At 40.9% G+C, this 19,297-nt stretch overlaps 1 protein-coding gene across 2 annotated transcripts; it reads right to left on the bottom strand.

Annotated features, from left to right (window-relative positions):
• Positions 1 to 875: 875 nt before the first annotated feature.
• On the bottom strand, positions 876 to 19,250 carry vps54 (VPS54 subunit of GARP complex). 2 transcript variants are annotated; one of them, XM_082537899.1, is made up of 23 exons: positions 18,984 to 19,250; positions 14,464 to 14,638; positions 13,673 to 13,914; positions 11,460 to 11,544; positions 10,929 to 10,963; positions 10,538 to 10,669; positions 9,022 to 9,407; positions 8,777 to 8,903; positions 8,143 to 8,250; positions 7,976 to 8,031; positions 7,725 to 7,821; positions 7,194 to 7,546; positions 6,274 to 6,403; positions 6,001 to 6,182; positions 5,717 to 5,829; positions 4,896 to 4,959; positions 4,644 to 4,749; positions 4,347 to 4,434; positions 4,111 to 4,232; positions 3,882 to 3,962; positions 3,334 to 3,441; positions 3,154 to 3,248; positions 876 to 2,590 (listed from the first exon to the last, which is right to left on the bottom strand). In XM_082537899.1, exons 2-23 carry the CDS (start codon positions 14,606 to 14,608, stop codon positions 2,485 to 2,487), a joined length of 2,961 nt encoding a protein of 986 aa, XP_082394025.1. In that variant the 5' UTR covers positions 14,609 to 14,638; positions 18,984 to 19,250; the 3' UTR covers positions 876 to 2,484. The 2 variants fall into 2 exon arrangements, with proteins under 2 accessions (XP_082394025.1, XP_082394024.1); XM_082537898.1 differs by lacking the exon at positions 18,984 to 19,250 and adding an exon at positions 18,454 to 18,685.
• Between the last annotated feature and the right edge of the window lie 47 nt (positions 19,251 to 19,297).

Raw genomic sequence — 19,297 nt, 5'->3', positions numbered from 1 at the left:
ATGTATATATATGTATATATTGTACTATTCTTAGTTAGCGTATTGTCTGTCTTGTCTTAATGTTGGTTTAAAATGGAGCACTGTAACAAAAAATAATTTCCCCCAGGGATCAATAAAGTATTCTGATTCTGATTCTGATAGATGCTCCTGTACATCATCTTAGTCACTTGATTGTGCCTTTCAGTGTACGAGTCACAGTTGGAGAGTCTCAGTCTTGTTGCCTCTGGTCTTTGTGCTGCCAGGACTAGAGTTTTGTACTGTTGTTTAGGCTGGCCTGTTCTAGCTCATTGGTAGGAGTTCTTGATGCTGTTTTTTTTTTTTAGTTATCAAGTAATAGTAATATTTCAAGTAAACCTTGTAAAGTTTTTGGCTGTTCCATCAACCATAGATATGACAAACCTTTCATATTTTTAGCCATCGTCATTCTCACTGTCTAGAGTAACTTAAAGCTTACTTCAGTGAAAGCAAGCGATACATGATCCAAAAAGCCGATGTGAGAAAGATCTAGTACATCCAGCAATGTCAAACGATCTCTTTTAAGTGTTCTCTATCCTTACTTCAGTAACTCCGCTTGAATCAAATACTTCATGTAAAATCTTTCATATCAATTTGGAAAGTGATAGAAAGGGTCGAAAATCAAATTTTTAAAAAACTTAAGTGGTTTCAAGCCAAAGATCTTACAGGAAGTGTTTGATGTGAGTTTTAAGAAAATGAATACAGCTAGAACTGTGCAGAATAGACCGATGTAGTAACATTGGCTAACTGGAAATAATAACACTCTTACATTTGCCTTAACATGTTTTGTGAGGCTCAGACAGGAAGTATGCTAGCTCTGAAGATGACAATGTGCAACAGATGAACAGACTGACAATAGGTCGCTCCATCATCCTGTTTTATTCACAGCAGGTTTGAAGGAAACAGATTCATTTGGACTCATACACACATGCTCATCAAAACCCCAAAAAGTCTCTCACACACTCACACACACACACAGTGGTATGGTAGGCACACTGTAGTGGAGAGCTCAGATGTGTCGTCTCTGATAGTCGATTCAAAGTAGGCACTTCTGAAGCAGACAGTGATGATCGTTAATGCTTCTGTTCTCTGGCGCGCCTGACGCTGACCGCTGCAGTCACATCACATTAATCCAACTGTGCTTGTCACCATATGTACACCATTTATGCCTTCTGATTAGTGTGGGAGTTAAGAATGACTATGGCTGCACATGTTAGATTAATCAATCATTTCAGAAGGGCAAATTATTGCAATGCCAGCTCATTAGTTTCATACCAGGAGATTTATCTTGGAAACAAGCTGCTTACAAAAGCCAACACATAGACTAGGAGAGTAGATGAATATTTGCATTTGGGAGTCGAATGGTTCCAAACAGCAGCCTGTCAGCCTGTAGTGTTCTTACTGCTGCAGAGACTGATCTGTGACTGCATCTGGACAGGTCGTTTGCTTCGTGTGACGGGAGCTCTCGGTAGCTGAACAGTCAGGAAGAGAAAATCTGATCAAATCTGATGTCATGAAGAAAACTCTGCTAGCAGGAGGAGGGAGAGCTGTAAGCACTTGTTACTTTTACCCCTGTGGGGAGTTGTGACACAATATTGCAGCATCAGAAGAAGGTATTCTGGATGATAGGTTTAATCAGATTTTCTCTTCCATCTTCGCAGAAAACTAACAGCTCACACAGACTGGAAGGTGCAAAAGTTAACAGCTGATATTCATGCTTCACATCCTGCAAACTCTCTGCATCAGTTTAGCGAGTTCTGCGCCACTGTCAATCATCACAACGACCAGGATCTGACTGGGCTGAAGCAACTGCATGACCAAACTGTTTTAAGGTGGAAGTTAAACCTTTTGAAGTGAATCTTGTCACTATGCCCACATACTGAAATTAAACCTTTCTCTCAGCTACTGTTATTATTATTTTGGAGTAAAAAAAAGTAAGCAAATAAACCCAAAAGCAGCTGATCAGAGAGGATTGGAATAGTGTTAACATGGAACAGGAACCCTGTTGATTTTTTTAAGCAATAAGAATGACCCCTCCCAAGCTCTCCGAGTATGCAAAAGGGTAACCTGCCGAGCATGCGGTGTTGATAAAAATCCTGTCAGCTCCAGCATTGCAGACTGCTGGAGGAAAAAGCCTAACACAGTATAGAATGTTTCCGGAGAAAGAAAAATAAATTACCCCCAAATTTCATAAGAATAATCCACATCCTGCCCTCCCACTAAAACAGTAATAATTTATTTTTTCATTTTCTATTGAATTGCACACACTGCGATGAGGTGGCAACAGTTTTTCACCAGGCGCTGTGCGTTTCTGAACAGTCTCTGAAGCACCGGTATGCTGCTGCTCTTCTCCCATACTCGCATTTTTGGTCCCTTTGGGCCTCTTCCAGCCTCAGCCAGCCCCCGGGGGTCAGGCTCCCATAACTGCTGAGGTAAGGTCAGTTCTGGAGATGCAGATTCCATCCTCCATCACCTCTTCTGCTCCCAGACCTCAACCATGTTCAGGTCGAGCCTCTCGAGGCTCTTCAGCCCCTGGATGTTCTCGGTGTAGAACGCCACGTCTACCACCACCAGCCTGCAAACACGAGTCAAAGTGTCAAAGACATGAAAGATGGGGAAGAGCTATGCTCTGACAAGAAGCAGTTTATAACCTCCTAAGACCTGAACTCTTCCACAGCAGCATTTTTAATTTCTCTTTGATATTTGGTCACATTGGGGCCCGATGAACGTAAAAACAAAGAATTACCAGATTTTTTTTTTTTACCTTATTTTTGTTTTTAAGAAAAATGAGAGCCACATATGAGGATATTCTTTCAAAATTGGCAGCAATGATTCTGGCACCGTGGCAGCTGTCACTGACACACACCTATCACCTACGTTAATTCCAAAACTAACTCACAGAAGTGGAACTCTAAATTTGTGTCAGGTTTGTTAAGTACAATTCTAGCACTTTAATATAGCAGATATAAAGACATGTCAAGTATTCATGTAATGTTCAAAATTCTCTTTCAATAAAATGTGAAACAACGGGGAACACCAACAGGAAAAGAGGTGCTACTTCTCTTCAGAGCGAAGCAGGAAGTGCTGCTCTGTCATATCAACATACTCCAATCATTAGCTGGTTTTCAGGGCACTTACCCATGCTGCGGTCCTCCATCATTAATAACTCCAAGCCGAGCCAGCTGCCTCTTCAGATGCATTTTGAAACTGGCATTGATCCTCAGAAACAGCATCTGTATATGGATACACAACTCTCAAGTCTCTGATCAACAAGCTGTCACAGACACAAAAAGAGTAGAGAAAACAAAAAGATCTCACCTGTGTCTGTTCTTCAGGTAAAAGTTCATAAATGGCTTCGTGCATCTTTGCCATCTGCTTACAGATGTTTCTGAAGCAGGCTGAGGGCATCGGAGCCTTCACTTCATACTGAGGACATAAAAGGATACGCCTGAGGTCATGTGATTCTGTGTGCATTTGGAATACAACAATTTAAAATACACAGAAAGATTCTGAGAAAGTGCATTACACATGTCAAAAAGTCATAAATTCTGTACTAATAAAGGACAGAAATGGATACCTGACCATCAGGTATACAGTGCAAGTATAATTTAGTAGGTTCGATTATTGGTTATTTGTTTGTTCTATTATCTAATAGCAATGATTCTATTAAGTCTACATTAATTCAATACTATTATTAAAGTAAAAAAAAAAGGATTAACACAACTAACTGTGGAAATATTAGGCCTACACACACTGCCTGAATCTCATTACAACTGAAAGTCCTCTGTAAATAGAATTATTTTTATGCTTGCATAAAATTTAAAACCATTCATAAAGTGTTCTCGTGTTCCCTGCCCTCATCTAACCTTTGATAGAACCTTCTCAAACAGACTGTCCATGATGGCCACCAGCTTAGCAGAGATCTCTGCTATGTGATCGTTGTAGTCCTGCAACACAACAAACAGCCTCAGCAACACGACTCACATCGAGCTGAAATCTTTGGAGATTGTCATGACATTTTATTTTTAACTCTTCTCTCAAACTTTTATTTAGCCAGGATGAGGCCACACTTAAAGTGGTCATGCTGAGTGTTACCTTGGTGATGTGATCAAAGTGTCTGAGAACACTGAATTGTTTGGGCTGCAGTTTGGTCTCAAAATGAGCTCTGATGATGGGAATGTAGTGAACCACCAGCTGCAGACAGCGGGAAGCTAATGCTACAACACACACAGTTAACAGTAAAAATCAGCATTCTCAACCATTAAAAGTTGCTTCACATACTGAAAAAACAGGTCTACTTGTAAGCAGTGTGTGTAGCAGGTGTTATATACCAAGGTTTTTGGTGGTGATGGTCTTGAGGCCGACGATCTGCAAAGCTCCGGCTCCCAGAACCAGCTGGCAGCTCCGAGAGTTGAAGTGCTGCAGAAAGACAATCCAAGAAAATTCAGTAAACACCACCACTCTAAACCTAGGGCTAGCATACCAGCATGTCACGGCTGTGTCAAATGTAAACACTTCAGTGTTGTGATCAAATTGTCTCTAGGAAACAAAGTCTTTTCCTGTTTACTAACTACAAGAGGCTGAACTAACGTAGGATCGTGTGATTTGTGTGCTGTTGAGTTTCTGACCTTGAGGAGGTCTGCCAGACGCGTCAGCATGTCTGTAGAGATGGATGGGATGTCATTGACACACTGGCAGTATTCTAAAAAGATCCGGATCAGCAGCAGAACCGTCCTGAAGGAACACAAAGGCTACTCAGAAAATCTTTTAAAACTAAATGTTCACATTTAAAAAGCATTTGCGCTGTCTAACTTCCAACTTTAATGACAGTGTGAGGACAGAATAATATTTAAAATCATGAAATATGTGATTTCACCTACCCAACAACTGCATATTTCTGCCCGTTGACAAGCAGAAACTCTGTGGGTTTCCTGTCATTGGGACCTGGAATGGGAAAACGAATGTTACAAATAATAAAGCTGTTCTTCTTGTGCTGTGATGTTTCTCTGTTGCTCTGTATGCAAGCTGTGGAACCAAGCCTCAGTGCATCACTAGAAACCTCCAAGCACCTGGAGCCTCTGACAACAACACAGAGCAGTTCTGCTCTACTCCCAGCTTCTTAAGTGTAATTTAAGTCTGTCTGCATGCATGTTTCTGTCCAAACTGGAGGAGGGGGAGACTGCTGCTGCAGTGAACAGGTTTCACTGTTTTTAACACTCGGTTTCACTACAACTCTTTGTATGTTACAAGTCCGCTCTTCTCTGCGCCTGCTGACAGACCAAGAACAGCACAAGCAGCACCAAGCAGACACACGACTGCACTTTAACATAAATTCTGCTTCATGTGGTCCGTTAGGGAAATTAACTGCCCAACCCTCACCCAACAGGTCTCATAGATAACTGCCTCTCAGGGAGTTCTTTTGTCCCCACTGTTGCCAAGTGCTGCTTATAGGGGACTGTCCAATTGTTGGGATTTTCTCTCTAAGGTTTGGGGGTCTTATAAACTCCTTGACTGGACTGAACTGTGAATCTTTACTTCTTTATCCATTTTCTTATTTTACATCAAAGTCAGCATATATATGCAATGTGTGCGTAGGTTACTCTGTAAGTAGTCAAAACATTTCAGAACTGTAGAACTAAAACTACAGAAATTACAAATAAAATCAGCTTAATGAGGATTTTCGGACAGTGGAGTCTGATACCTGGGATTTTGCGCTCTGGTAGTGATATTCTACCATTAGCAATGGAGTTCACCAGATCCTGAAACTCAGCAGGAACCTCAGCCTGCTTCCAGCGCTCATTATCCAGCAGCAGGCTGCAGGGGCACAAAAGCAAACTTCAGCACCTACACTGCTACATTACAGGAGTAAGACCAGATACACACTCAAATTCAACCATGAAACTAAACCTTCACTCACTCACACAAACAGTTATCATATTTAAAAGCAAACCTTCACATCCTGAAAACAATGGTACTGCAGGTTACCTGAGTTTGGTCTTGCGTTCTTCGTGGAAGCGGTGGACGAAGCGGTTGGCCTGGCTCTGCAACGCGCCCCTCAGGGAAACGCTTCGCCTGCCACAGAGCTCCTCTGTGTCCCTGACAAATCCCTCCACTGCCTGTGAAAGACAAACGAACTCCGCTGAGGTCAGACGCTCCAGAGATCCATCCTGTTAAACGTAAACACAAACACTTCAATTACATTTTCAGGTTTATCCTTTTCCATAGAAAACCTCAAATACAGACACATGTACACCATACCTTGGCTCGGGCTGTGAGCACTTTGACGCAGCGGTCATGGCTGATGTCGGAAGCCGTGTACATGAGCTCCTGGAGGTTGTTTATCACAAGGTTCAGCTCAAAGTCGGTGGGCATCATGTTCTCACCAGGCCTGAACACAAACACACTCACTGTTAACAGGCTGAAGAACCGAGTCAAAGGTTTCACAGCTTTAATCCCTCTCAGTCATTTTCACTTTTGGTTAAATCATTTTTGTACTTTATCTTGGGCAACAACACTTCCATTTTTGTTTTAAGAGAGCCAGTCTCTACATTTAATAGGGAACTACAGGAGATTATAAGCCACTACAGTCCACACCACTCTGTAAGATCTGCTGCCACTGGTTTTCAAGTCCAGTTCTTGTGTAAGTTATGCGTGTTTGCCATTTTCGTAGAATCAACTAAAGAAATAAGAGCATCCTGTGTTTTTGTGATAGGCGACCAGTAACAAAGTATCTAAAATGCAGTCATAACACTGGTTCATCCCTTTTTTTATGCTTGAATAATTCACGGGTCAATGTTAAGTAGCATCACAAACAAAAAGTGTTTTTCACAAAGTGCTCTGATACAGGAGCCGAACTGAAAAAGAGAGAAAAAGCACCCAATGTCTAAAGAAAAGCTCCTTCAGAAAGCCTGGAGAACTGCTGCTCAAGACAACTTTAATTACAAGAAAATCTGTCTTGTTGGAAGGCTCAAGACTTTTGAACAAAACTGTCACTTTACGGTTTGATGCTGTTTTCAGTAAATAAGAAGACCTGAATTGCAAAAAAAGGAAAATGCAACAGCCTTTTAACCAGATGTCAGTTAGAGGCTATGGTGCAACGGGACTGCAATTACCATGATATTTTTGTTCAAACAGAAAAAGAAAAAAAGAAGAAGAAGAAAAACTTAAGAGTGACATACATGAAGCTCTGCTCTCTGCTGGCAGACATTTCTGTGGCCCCAGAGTCACTACTGGCAGTCTCCACCCGGCCCTGCTGGCTCCTGAATCCTGCTGCAGAGCTCTGATCCTGGGCTGCCGGCACTACTCGCTGTTGTTTCTGCTCCTGCCGTTTCTGCTGGGCATCATTCAAAGCATCACTGATGAACAGGCCTTCATGGGTGAGGTAGGCCAGCTCAGCCTCTCCCTGCAGGAGTGACGGGACCTGAGAAGCCTCTTGGCCGGATGGTTCTGAACAGGAGTCCTCCAGGAGACGGGTTTTCTGGTTTGAGTCCAGAACCTCTAGAACCACATTCCTGATCACATTCATAGTGGCCTAGCAAACAGGCAGTTGGGTAATAAGGTGCACAATTAGATTCAGTTTGTTGAATTCACACAGAAAGAATATTTTTACCTGCATCAAATGTTGGATAATGTTTGTGATGTGTGAACCATCTTCTGAAGTCTAGCAGACTAAAAATAGGAGCTCTGTACCAGGAGCTGTTTTGACTAACCTTGATTCTCTGCAGGAAGAAAAGGAAGCTCTCAAAGACATTTTTCAGCAGGTCAAACCACTGAGGGAATGTCATCAGACGCATTTGGTCAGCAAGCCTTGAGAAACACAAATGCACACATGTACAGCGAGTCTCCATGAGGTTCAACTTGGACTGGTATTTTCTTTGTTTACAAAGTCAATGTGCTCATTAAACATTGCATAAAATGCTTTAATACAACCAGTGGTATTAATCACATTGTTCCAACTTACTTAACAACGACTTCAGCATCAATTTCTTCTATCTGCACAACACTATCTGCCACACACTGCAAACACAAAAAGGTTTCTATTACATGATAAATCGCAGCTGGATCGCTGTTATTTAATGCAGCGCTTAGAAACAGATAAAGACTGGACTGTGTCAGGAGGAGTCACACCTGAGAGACGATTGCCTTGGCCGCTACGATCATCTCATCACTGTAAATATCCAGAAAATCCAGCTTCTGCTGCCGCAGCAGGCCGAACACCAGCGACTCCAGACGCTCCTAAAATCCACAGACAAACGCACCAGAAAATACAGGGTCCTAAAACACTGACATGACCGGGCAGCAGGGTTTCAGAAAGCTGAGATGAATTTAATATGAGACCGAAGAATTCAATTACGTAATCACATTCAAAGACTAAAAACGAATACTGATACTCAGCATGAGCAGAGCTGCACAGCTGTATATAATTGTTTCTGTCAGACTATAATAATGACTTGCTGCCAGAATCAGATTCTACATTTTGTTTGATGTAACTGAAACTAAAAGCAGAAGCACATTCGAAATGACAAAGAAATATAATTTAGTCTTTCGATATTAAGCATCACACTGATGACAGGAACAGAAACGTTGATGTTTTGTGTGTGTAGATGTAGCAGGAATACTTATATTTATCATGTATACAGAGATGCATGCAAATGTAAATGGCAACCGCACATTCCCCAACAGTTGTTGTTGTCAGTCATCTTCTAAACATGACCATCCTGAAATCTATTAGACCCTTTGTGTTGAAGGTGATTGTTCAGACCTTCTCCAGAACCTGTGGCTCATCTCTCAGGCTGCGGTTCAGGTCACTGTGAGCGTACATACTGAAGTCCTCCACCATCATCTTATCAATCAGCTTCTCTAGCTCGCACAGCTGGGAGCCCAGATGTCTGAGAGATGCAAACACAGCATTGTACAGCTGCTCTGTTGGCTGCTTGTAGAACATCAATTTCAGACATCACAACAAAAACTATCCTAGTAAAACTGATCCAGTAAACACACTCTCACCTGAAGCTGTGGATGCCCTGCAGCTCTTGCTGGAGCACCTCCTTAGTGGTGGCGATAAGTTCCAGTGCTCCAACAAACTCAGAGGTGGAGAGCAGCAGCTGTACAGTGGGCTGTGTCTGATGCACTGCGGCCATCAGCTTCAGCTTGTTGTGCAGCTTCACGCAGTTGTTGCGAGTCAGGGCGGTGCAGAGAGCCTGGAGAGGTCCTTGGCACATGACCTGGTCCATGGCAGCTGTACGGCCCCGAAGGACGGCCACGGCATGCTGCGTCTCCTGCAGCTGGTCCTGCAGCTCGTGCTGCGACGACATAGCATGGAAAAACGCTTCGGAACGCAGCGAGATCTGTCGAGCAATGCTCACCTCCACCACATCTAGGTAGTGGCTGAGCTGGAGGAAAAAGAACATCATTTGATTAACTTCTACATATGAAGGTCGCTGGTTTAACTGATCTAATGACTGATGAGCACAAAAGTGCAAATCAACAACTATCCTGTTTGATTAGGATCCTGTTAACTGTAAGCAGTTAATCACATGACACATGACCGATACTAAACCTCCACTGCGGTTATATTCTACTTGTCATAAGTTTTAAATATCTTCAGGTAAATTAACTGAACAATAACAATATGCATTTCATCCTTAAATATATAACAACAGACGTCTAATTTCTGTGTTTAGATCAAGTCCATCAAATACAATTATAAATAAATTACAATTATCCATCATTTTTCTTAACCTCTCCAGTCAACACCAACCAGTGTCCTTTTAGAAATCATCTTGGTAACACCTCAAGGTAATTAACTTATAGAATGTATCTACAGGAACTTTAATTTCACTCCTCATCAAAAGTGACTGGACCGGTGAGTCTACAACTCCTGCTAGCTTTCCCTAAAATAAAGATTGAACGATATATTACAAAATTTCCTGGAGTGCCACGTGTCTTTCTTGTAAAACTGAGAAAAGCAGAAAATACTCACAGATGTAGAAGCTAAAGGGATTTAAACAAGTATTTAACAAAATTGCTACTAAAACTTATTAGTATTATTATTTTTAAGTTCCTTTTGTTCTTTTGTTATGCTACAAGGCCCCAACACCAAACTACCTCTTACTGGTCAGTGGTTGCTTCTTGTTTAGGTTGTGATTAGCTGTTTAGACAGATAAACATGCCGGTGTCAGAGCCAAAACCACTGTTTGTGGATGTGTAAAATTCAACACAAACAGCAGGGGGGGGCAGGAGCACCCTGAATTCAGCCCTCTGCAGGTTGATCATTTTCATTCCCATTAAACAATCGCATCCTTTATTCCTTACATTTCACAGTCCATATCAGTACAGATACTCAGCATGATGCTTTTCTCCATTGTGATCTGATGCGTTTTCAAAGGAACACTATATAACTGCCTTGGAGTGTTACCAAGATGGTTTGAAAGGAACACTTTGAAAACACATCAGTGCAGGTTTACTCTCGATCTACAGATCGCCCTCCCTGGGTGATCTGTATGTGTTGATGAGAATTCACCTTTTCCTGGAGCAGTTTGGAAGAAGCCACGTCTCTGCTGCTCTTCCCCCCAGCATTGTTAAAGTGTGACCAGGGAAGGACCATGTTGAAGGTAGCCGGGTCCTCAAGAGCAAAGTCGGGCTTCATGAAAATCTGACAATATAAAGCACAGTGAGACAGTGAAGCAGCAAGGTCACTCTGGAGACAGCCTGTTGTCACAATAGTGTCACTATCATGTCTAAGCTAATAAATGAGACATGCTTAGTTGCAAGTGTCAAAAGAGTCACAATGTGTTTGAGTCCACAGCTAAAATGATACAACGGAACTGCATTAGAGCATTGGCCACACTGTCAAAGTTAAAGAGAAATCCAAAGAGAATCAGACAGAATATTATGCATGTTTGCATAATTACCTTCGGGACTTGCTCCAGCTCAGTTCTGGATTTGTCTGGAATAGGCAACAAAAGCTCTAAATCACTATCGGTTACAGTAGTTATGTTTAAGAGTCAGAATATCCTTGTGTGTTGCTCAGCTAACAAAGTTTGACAAAGTTTAGTTTCTAAGACTGACACTAGAGTGTGCTCTGTACAAACTAAACAATAAAAATAAAAAAGACAGGAAACTTGTGAAAAGTGCAGCAAGCAGAGAAATGTGTTTATCAGATCAAATTCTGAAATGTGCATTAAAGGCATAAAATATTGTTTTGGAAGCAAATCAAAAGAAAGATAATAAAACCCGTGTGTTAAACTGTAAAAACCCTTAAATCTATTAAAGAGCCAAGGTTCAGGACCAAACTACGCTCACATACACTTAATGTGTGGTACAGTCAGATGTGACAGTGTATATGTATACACTGTAGCCTGCATATTTGCATCTGAAGTCATTGCGTGCTGCCAATCTTAGGCAGTCAGAGAGTCCTGCAGCAGCTGGTTAATAATTCATACCTTGGTTGGTGGTGATACTAGAGACAGCGTCGACATCATCTTTGTTGGGGCAGATCGTCTTGCAACGTTCATGGATTCGTTCCCTCTAAAAATGAAATCATGAAATCCAAAAAGGAAGTTCAGGATTTTTGGCCCAGCCCGCTCTCTGTAAAGCTAACATGATCGTTACGCACCAGGAAAAAAAGGCTTGAGTGAATCACAGAAGCCAAGTTTGATGATACAAACTAACAAAGGTTACAGCTGTGGGTCATTAGAGAAGAACAAAGCAACACACTGAACAAGAAATCAGATGCATGAAACCCGTAGGAGGAAGTGAAAACAAAGCTACAATAACATTTCTAAAAACTAGATGACTCTTACAAGAACAGAAATGCACTGTCAGAAGTGCAAGAGATGTTACAGCTCAATCTCACCACACTCAGCTGGTAACAAAAGTAATAAAAGACTAAATGAGGAACAGAAACCTTCTGTAAGAGCTATTTTTGCCACTTGAGGCATTATAAAAATGAAGCAGCACAGGCCAAGACAATTTAATAATTTAAAAACACATAAGAACTTTAAAGCCTGTTTGTATTTTCATTATTTTAATTGTTTGTAGAATGTTTGTTGACAACATTAAAGCATCAGCTGCATTTCAAGACATCTATTCTACTTGAAACATGACAGCCAGTAAAGGAAGGTTTTAGAATCAGAATCAGAAACTTTGTCATTGTCATGAGAACAACGAAATTAAGAATGGTCCCCGATCATTGCATCATCCCTAGCAATATCAAAATATAAATAAAACAATAAAATTCAATAAATAAAATAGATAGAATACTTAAAATACTAATAAGATATAACAGTAAAACATTCACATACATTCCCACACACATGCTTCAGACCGTGCATAGATTAACACAAGAGTGGCGTGATGGACATTTTTTTGTAGTATTCAGATGTGTTATTGCAGTTGGATAACAGCTGTGTTTGAGTCTATTAGTCCTTGCTCTGATTGCCCTGTACCGTCCAACACATTTATCCAACACATTAAGGTGTGTTTGTACTGTATCGAGACTGGATTCCCTTTAAAACTTTGAATCTTGAATACAAACGTACAGCTGCTGTCTCTTAAACACAAAGACATTCCTCACTGGGGCTGGGTTAATGATGAACGTAAGACTATCTCAAAACGCCATTTTTACTCACGTCACTTCCATAATCGTTTAAGCACGCTACTCATCCTACCCACAGCGCTCTGGCTTTGGCTTGGTTACCAGTTAACTTCTGTAAATCAAACCCTACTTTAACTATTAAACAATAAATTACTATCAGTAACCATGTATGTTACTGTTCGTATCTATACACATAACTGCAGTTGTCATGTTTCCTCCAGTAGAAGCTATCAGTTAGAACTAATGTAGCTTAACTGTGAGGCAAAACAAGAAGAGCAAATCTCAGCCAAATGCCAGAGTAACACAACCATTGTGATAAGTAACTCTGTCAACAAATGAGTGCATGTACAAGAAAAAAAAAGAAAGAAAAATCAACATGAAAACCCTGACTGGTTAAAGTGAAAATCACATATTTAACATACAGACTGAGACACATCTTTCCATCACAACAGCTTTGGCATCAGTACTTCTATTGCTTTTTTATTTAGTAAACTCCTCTAGGAAATGCAAATGCCTCCAGTATTCAGGCTGTTTGAATTCCTGAGATTTAAAAAAAGGTCCAGCTTTATTCAGACATTTTCATCTTTTCTTCTTCTATAATGCCACCTTTGTTCTAAATGGTGGGAAAATACAGCAGCTGCTCATCAGCGGGAGACAGTTGCATTGTTTGCACAAGATCCATGCACAAGATTTCTTAAACTAAAGTTCTTAGTTAACAGATGCATTTCAAGACTTCTACTTTACATGTCCTGAGCAAAAAAGGCTACAAAGTGAAACTGCCTCAGATTCTTGACAAACCCAAAACAAGAGAAAGGTAGAATCTTTCTCAGGATCCCCAAAAGGTTGATTGTAGGGTTTTCACTGGGAGAAACGTTTCGTCACTCATCTAAGTGACTTCTTCAGTCTCAGCCGACTGCAGGTTTCCCCAATCAAGACTCTCTCAAGAACAAAAATATCCTAATAGCATCTTTAACATTGACTCCACACAGATCTGAGCTGCAGTGATACTGACTTGTCAACAAATCATAAATGCTCTTAATAATTCGCTCTAGGTATTACCTGAGTCATCTCTTGCAGGTAGGGCCCAAAGTGCTCCTTGGTGATGTTGGGGAGGCAAAATGAGGGCATCACCTCCGTCTCGGTGAAGTCCAGCCCCCATGTTTTAGTGAAAAAGTCAGATTCCCTTTTGGCGAGCCGAGGGTCATTCAGTGCAGCTGGGAGGTTGACCTTCGAGCTATAAACTGTCCATCGGTCGTGCTCTGCCACCACAGATGGGCCATTACACAGGCCCTGCCCCTCACCTGGAGGACCACATAGAAATAAAGTCAGTGCTTTCATTTTCTGCGGAGAACAACAACTCATAATTTAAGCATCTGGCCTGCCATGGTTTCTTGGTTTTGTTTCCATGTTCCTGAACTTAAATCACAGCTGTGGCCCAGGTGAATGCAACAAACAGCAACATCACAAGCACAGCAGTAAATCAATGCACAACATACAGATAAAAACTGCAAGACGCTGTGTTTTCCTGCAGTGTCACAAATTTGTCTATTTAAAGTTCATTTGTGTTCAATATGACAACGTGAAAGAAAGAGTGGGCTTTAGATAGCCAGTATGTAAAAAAAAAATGTATACTTAAAAAAATATTAGCATCACTGTTTATGTTTCTATGTAAACTTTAAATGACTGATGACCCTTAGCGCAGATGTATAGATGAACATCTAGATTTTCACCACCTTTTATAGACTATTTTCACTGTCTAACTGCAAAATATGTATACTTTCTGGTTATGTTCTACTGCTAAAAATGATGCCTATGCATGCCATTGCACTGAAGTCAGTCATTCTTCCTACCAGTCGGCTCCTTCGGGCAGACGTCAGGCAAAGAGCGGATATGCCGGTAGCGAGGTGGGGAAGGATCTCGCTCCTTGTGATAGATCCCATCTCGGCCTCCGCTGCTGGGACGAGGCACTGGGGAGGAGCTGTGACTGGAGGCCATGTCATTGGGACGTGCCTCCCAGCAGGCTAGCTGGAAAAAAAGATGAAAACAGGGCTAGCATTAGATAGAGAAATCATAATCAGCACTATCAACTCCAAATCAGCAAAGTTCCAAACGAGTTATGTGGTCCATCTCTCTTAAAACTTTGCCCAATCTGTAAAGAGTCACAGATGTTTTCAGAAGATTGATCTTGTAAGATGTTAAAGCATCAATAATTTCATAAAGTCACTGGGCATTGTTTTGGGGTTTTTTTGTTTTTTTAAATAAATAGTAATAGTGAGTCTTTGGGAACCATTTTTTGTAGTGGATGACTAGGGGACTTTCTGAAGTCTCATTCCACATCTCTGCAGGTTTGTGGTTTCAAAATGATGATTTCTTGAAATTGGCAGCTTTTAGTATCACGTCTTCCCCTTCTGTTGTACACCATTAGGGATAGCAACACTATATTAAAAAAAACGATTGGTGGCTGAATCTAATTAACCTTTAAATTTGAGTGTTTTTAGACCCATTGCCACAGTCTGAAATCAAGCACATGACCATGCAGTCTGTCTTTACAAAGTTTTGTGAAAGAATGAATCATTCTAACAAGCTCAGAAAATTCGAGTGTGGTACTGCAAGAGAAGGCATCCTAGTCCAAGTCTTCCCTCCTAGATATGATCAACTGTGGGGGTACTGTAGGGGATGTTATTGCAAAGTGAAAGCATTTAGGAATCGCAGCAACTCAGCCTCAAAGTGGCAGACTGTACAAAGTTATACTGTGATTGCTAAGTGTTGAAGTGCATAATGTGTAAAAGTTGCCAATCTTCTGCTGACTCAGTAAATGCTGTAGCATGGGTTTCAATGGCTGAGCAGCTCTTGTACTTGTAATGTGTTGGTGTTCCTTTAGTTTTGCCATAAAGTCTTACACATTCATCTAACCAGCAAAAGATCCAAAGTTTGATCATGGGACAAGACACAAACCTCTTCATGGTTGCATCAGAAAGAACATCCAGTACAAAAAAATTCAATAAAATGTGTTGAGCTACCTGCTATAGCGAACCCTTGTATATAACAGACAAATCAAAGGTAGCTTTTAGTGTAACTTGTTAGCTGCAGTAGAGAACGACTATGTGTTCAGCTTGCCATGTACAAGGCAGACTAAAGTTACATCAAAATTTGTGAAGGGCCTCAATTTCAATACAAGTTCTACATCAAACTGACACAGAAACGTGCCCTGGTTCATCCACTGGTGCAAGCAAGTCTCCAGCTCTTTCTGTGTGGTAATGTACACAGTGGTTTTATGGGGGGGTGGGGTGACTGGTACAGCTTTCAACAGTGCTGCATTAAATCTAACAACTGAGATAATAACATGCATTCATTTTGTTAACTACATTTGAAGGTTCAGTTAACACTTGCATGAGGCTGGTGACCTGTCCAGGGAGTACCTTGCTTATGCCCTAAGATAGCTGGGATAGACTGCAGCCCCCCCCCCCCACACACACACAACCCTGAAGTATAAGATACCATAACTGGATGAGTAGGTGAAGAGCGAGGTTATCAGCTAATGTTGGCAAACTACATCCAAAAACTGACTGATACAACACACACATACATACATATGTGCTATTAAATAAAAAGTAAAAGACTTTTTGTAGCTCTCTGATGTACTGTATAACATATCGAACAGTATCATTTATCATTTCATTAAAAATGCTCCAAATACACAAACAACACAAATATAGAAAAGTCCTTTGGTTAAGTGACAAATTTAAGGCCTATCAACCTCCAGTCAGTAAGCCTACATACATCTGCAACGTGGTGAAAGTGCTCTCAGATGTGCTTAAATTCTTTAAAACTTAATGCAGACATTTTCTGCAGCATCTGTAGCAAAAAATGCAAGCTGACAAAAAGCTGACCAAGGCGGCAACACCCGATCAAACACAAAATGCATCTAAACTTTGACCACATGTTTCATATTTGATGCTCTGCTGATTCAACTGGAAAAGGTACCCAGCTCCACCTGCCTGGGTCAACAGACCTGTGCTGCTTTTCGGCCGTCTTACAATTGTTATACAAGGAGAAACTACCTATAGGGTCAGTTTTGTGTACCACCCTGTAAAATTTGGACCAAAGCTGACTTGGCCATGGAAGAACTGCATTTTTTAGAGTTTTACATTGGCTCCATTTCACAGCCCTGGTGGTTAACAACTGAAAGAAAACTGCTGGTTAAATGACAGCTGTAAACCAATGATATGTTGCTGTGCTAACAGTCAGTTGTAATCTGACTGCTCAAACTGTGGAGGTGTATGACCCTCTGCTGTTAATCCCATCACACAAATGAGAGGATTATAGATCTATGCGCTCCCCATTATTATCAGAACCGTTTTTAGCTCCTTCATATTGCTTTTACATTTTAAAAAAATGCTGTCAAAATATTAAGAACCATCTTAACACATAAAACTTCAGACTTGTCACAGATTCAAGCACTCACAACCATCTTGGATCCTTGGCCCGTCAATTTTCTACCACCCACTGCAACTGCATGGAGCTAAAAATAGGAATGATTGTCCGATTCATCTTTTTGAAGACAGACTGCTTTGAAGGAATAGGAAGGAATGGCAGTAATATGGTGATAGCCAAAGATTAAAATAAGTATTATTTGAATTTATTTATGCAGGTACATCAGGTATATAACTGGCTAGTTCTTCACTATATGACATATAAGATATGTCAAGCAGTAACACTGAATCCCATCCATAAAAGAAAAAGAAAAAAAAACAAGCAGGAGCAGCTTATAACACCTTCCTCATTTATTTTCATCTGCCCTTAGAAAACCGTTGTAAAATACTCAAAAACAATAAATCATCAGCAAATTACAGTAAAACAAGAGCATAACTGCACAGAGATATTCTTGCTGAGATCATAAAAGCTCAGTTATATTTCTATGTTGACATGTAAAGTCCAAAGAAAAATTATTTACCGATTCTTAGAAATCCAAATTATTCAGGAATAGTTTTGGACGGCATGTATGGACAAAGAATACTTGTTTTTAAAAAAAAAAAAAAAAAAAAAAAAACAGTGTGCACCATCCTATATTAGGATCTTATTAATTAATCAGGCTTTTAATCCTTTTCTCGGTATCAACAAAAGTGAAAGCACAATACCAAGGGGAGCCGCTGTATTGAACTCGATTCTACTTGTTTCAATCACATTATGATCTACTCAGCGAGAACTGATTATTTTCAGGCATAAACGTTTCCTTATAATGTAAATCTGAAACCCTAATATATTCCGGAAATTGTGCCAAGAAATAAACATGGCCTTAATGGCATTTTTTTTTTAGTAATTAGCACCGTTAATAAATTATACTATAAATTTCCTCGCCCAATAAAACATCGTGATTATTTCTGAGCGGAGAAAAAACAGGTGTCCCTTGTAGTCATTTAATCTTTGATATTAAAATGTTTATGCTTTCGGCTGTCATCGTTGCTGTGCCTCCCATCGGGACAAGTAGATGTAACAGAAGCTAGGCAGCTAGCCTTAGCCTAGCTACAGTGCACGCATTGCTGGCAGGTGTTTGCATTACAACCGTTCACGCTGACAGTGAAGTCAATGCCTAACAGCAACATGAAACACACAAAACTAATTGCAGTTTTGTTGTCAGGGGCTGATGTGCTGCAGAATATTCGCGGCCTTATTAGCTACATGCTAGAGCTAACGCTACAGCTAATGTTGTCAACGGCAGTTACACGTAGACTAGCCAATGGTAGCAAGTTAGCCGGATAAGCTACCCCAACAGGCAACATAAAAACACCAAAGAAAGCCCGGAATGACAGGGGACCGAGAGGCTTCATTTGGACACCTACCTGTCATGTAAAATAAAGCGGACGGTGTGTCTTTTCTTCATAATCACAGTAGCACTAAAGGAAACGAGGGGAAAACAACAGGACTCACAGCAGTTAATACCGGTATACGGACCATCATGCACTGCTGGAAAGAGGAACATCAACGTCAGGTTCTTTATTTGCCTGTTTGCAAGTTTCAGTCTTCAAAGCTCGCTGCTGCCCCCTGCTAACTAAAGCTGAATCGGTCCATATCAATGTCATTGGTCCGTATACAGTAGACAACAAAGTGCGCACTCACCGGCCACTAGATACAGCTGTTAAACTGTTATATAAACAGTTTATGGCATATCTAATATAGCAGCAACTCAGCATTTTGTCATGTAGACATTGTTAAGACGAACTGCTGTTCAAATTGAGTATCAGAACGGGCAACGAAAGGTGATAAGTGATTGTGAAGCAGGGTTTAACTTAACTGCACAACAGAAGATCAGAAAAACGCTGACCGGGCATACTTACAGTAACAACCGCATAATTTTAATGGAATAACCTACGAGAGTAGTGCTATTGAACTTTCCGTCTTCTTATGGCCACTGTGTCCCCGGTCTTTCGATGGCTACTTCCAGCAGGATAACTCGCCATGCCGCAAAGCTAAAATAATTTCAAATAGGTTTACTGAACACGATATATTAAACGGTGTTACGGCAGTGCCTATCCCAGCTGTCGAGAGACAGGGTCACCAGTCTAACAGGGTTAACGAAGAGAGATAGACAACCTCACAATGTCACCTATGGGCAATTTAGCCTAACCCCATTAACTGCATGTCTTTGGACTGTGGGAGGAAGCCGGAGTACGCGGACAGGACCCA

The sequence above is a fragment of the Aulonocara stuartgranti genome (genome assembly GCF_965226115.1).
Source record: "Aulonocara stuartgranti genome assembly, chromosome: 6".
Classification (NCBI taxonomy): Eukaryota; Metazoa; Chordata; class Actinopteri; order Cichliformes; family Cichlidae; genus Aulonocara; species Aulonocara stuartgranti.
Note: the sequence above shows the minus strand (reverse complement) of the source record. Positions and strands in the feature narration are given on the sequence as shown.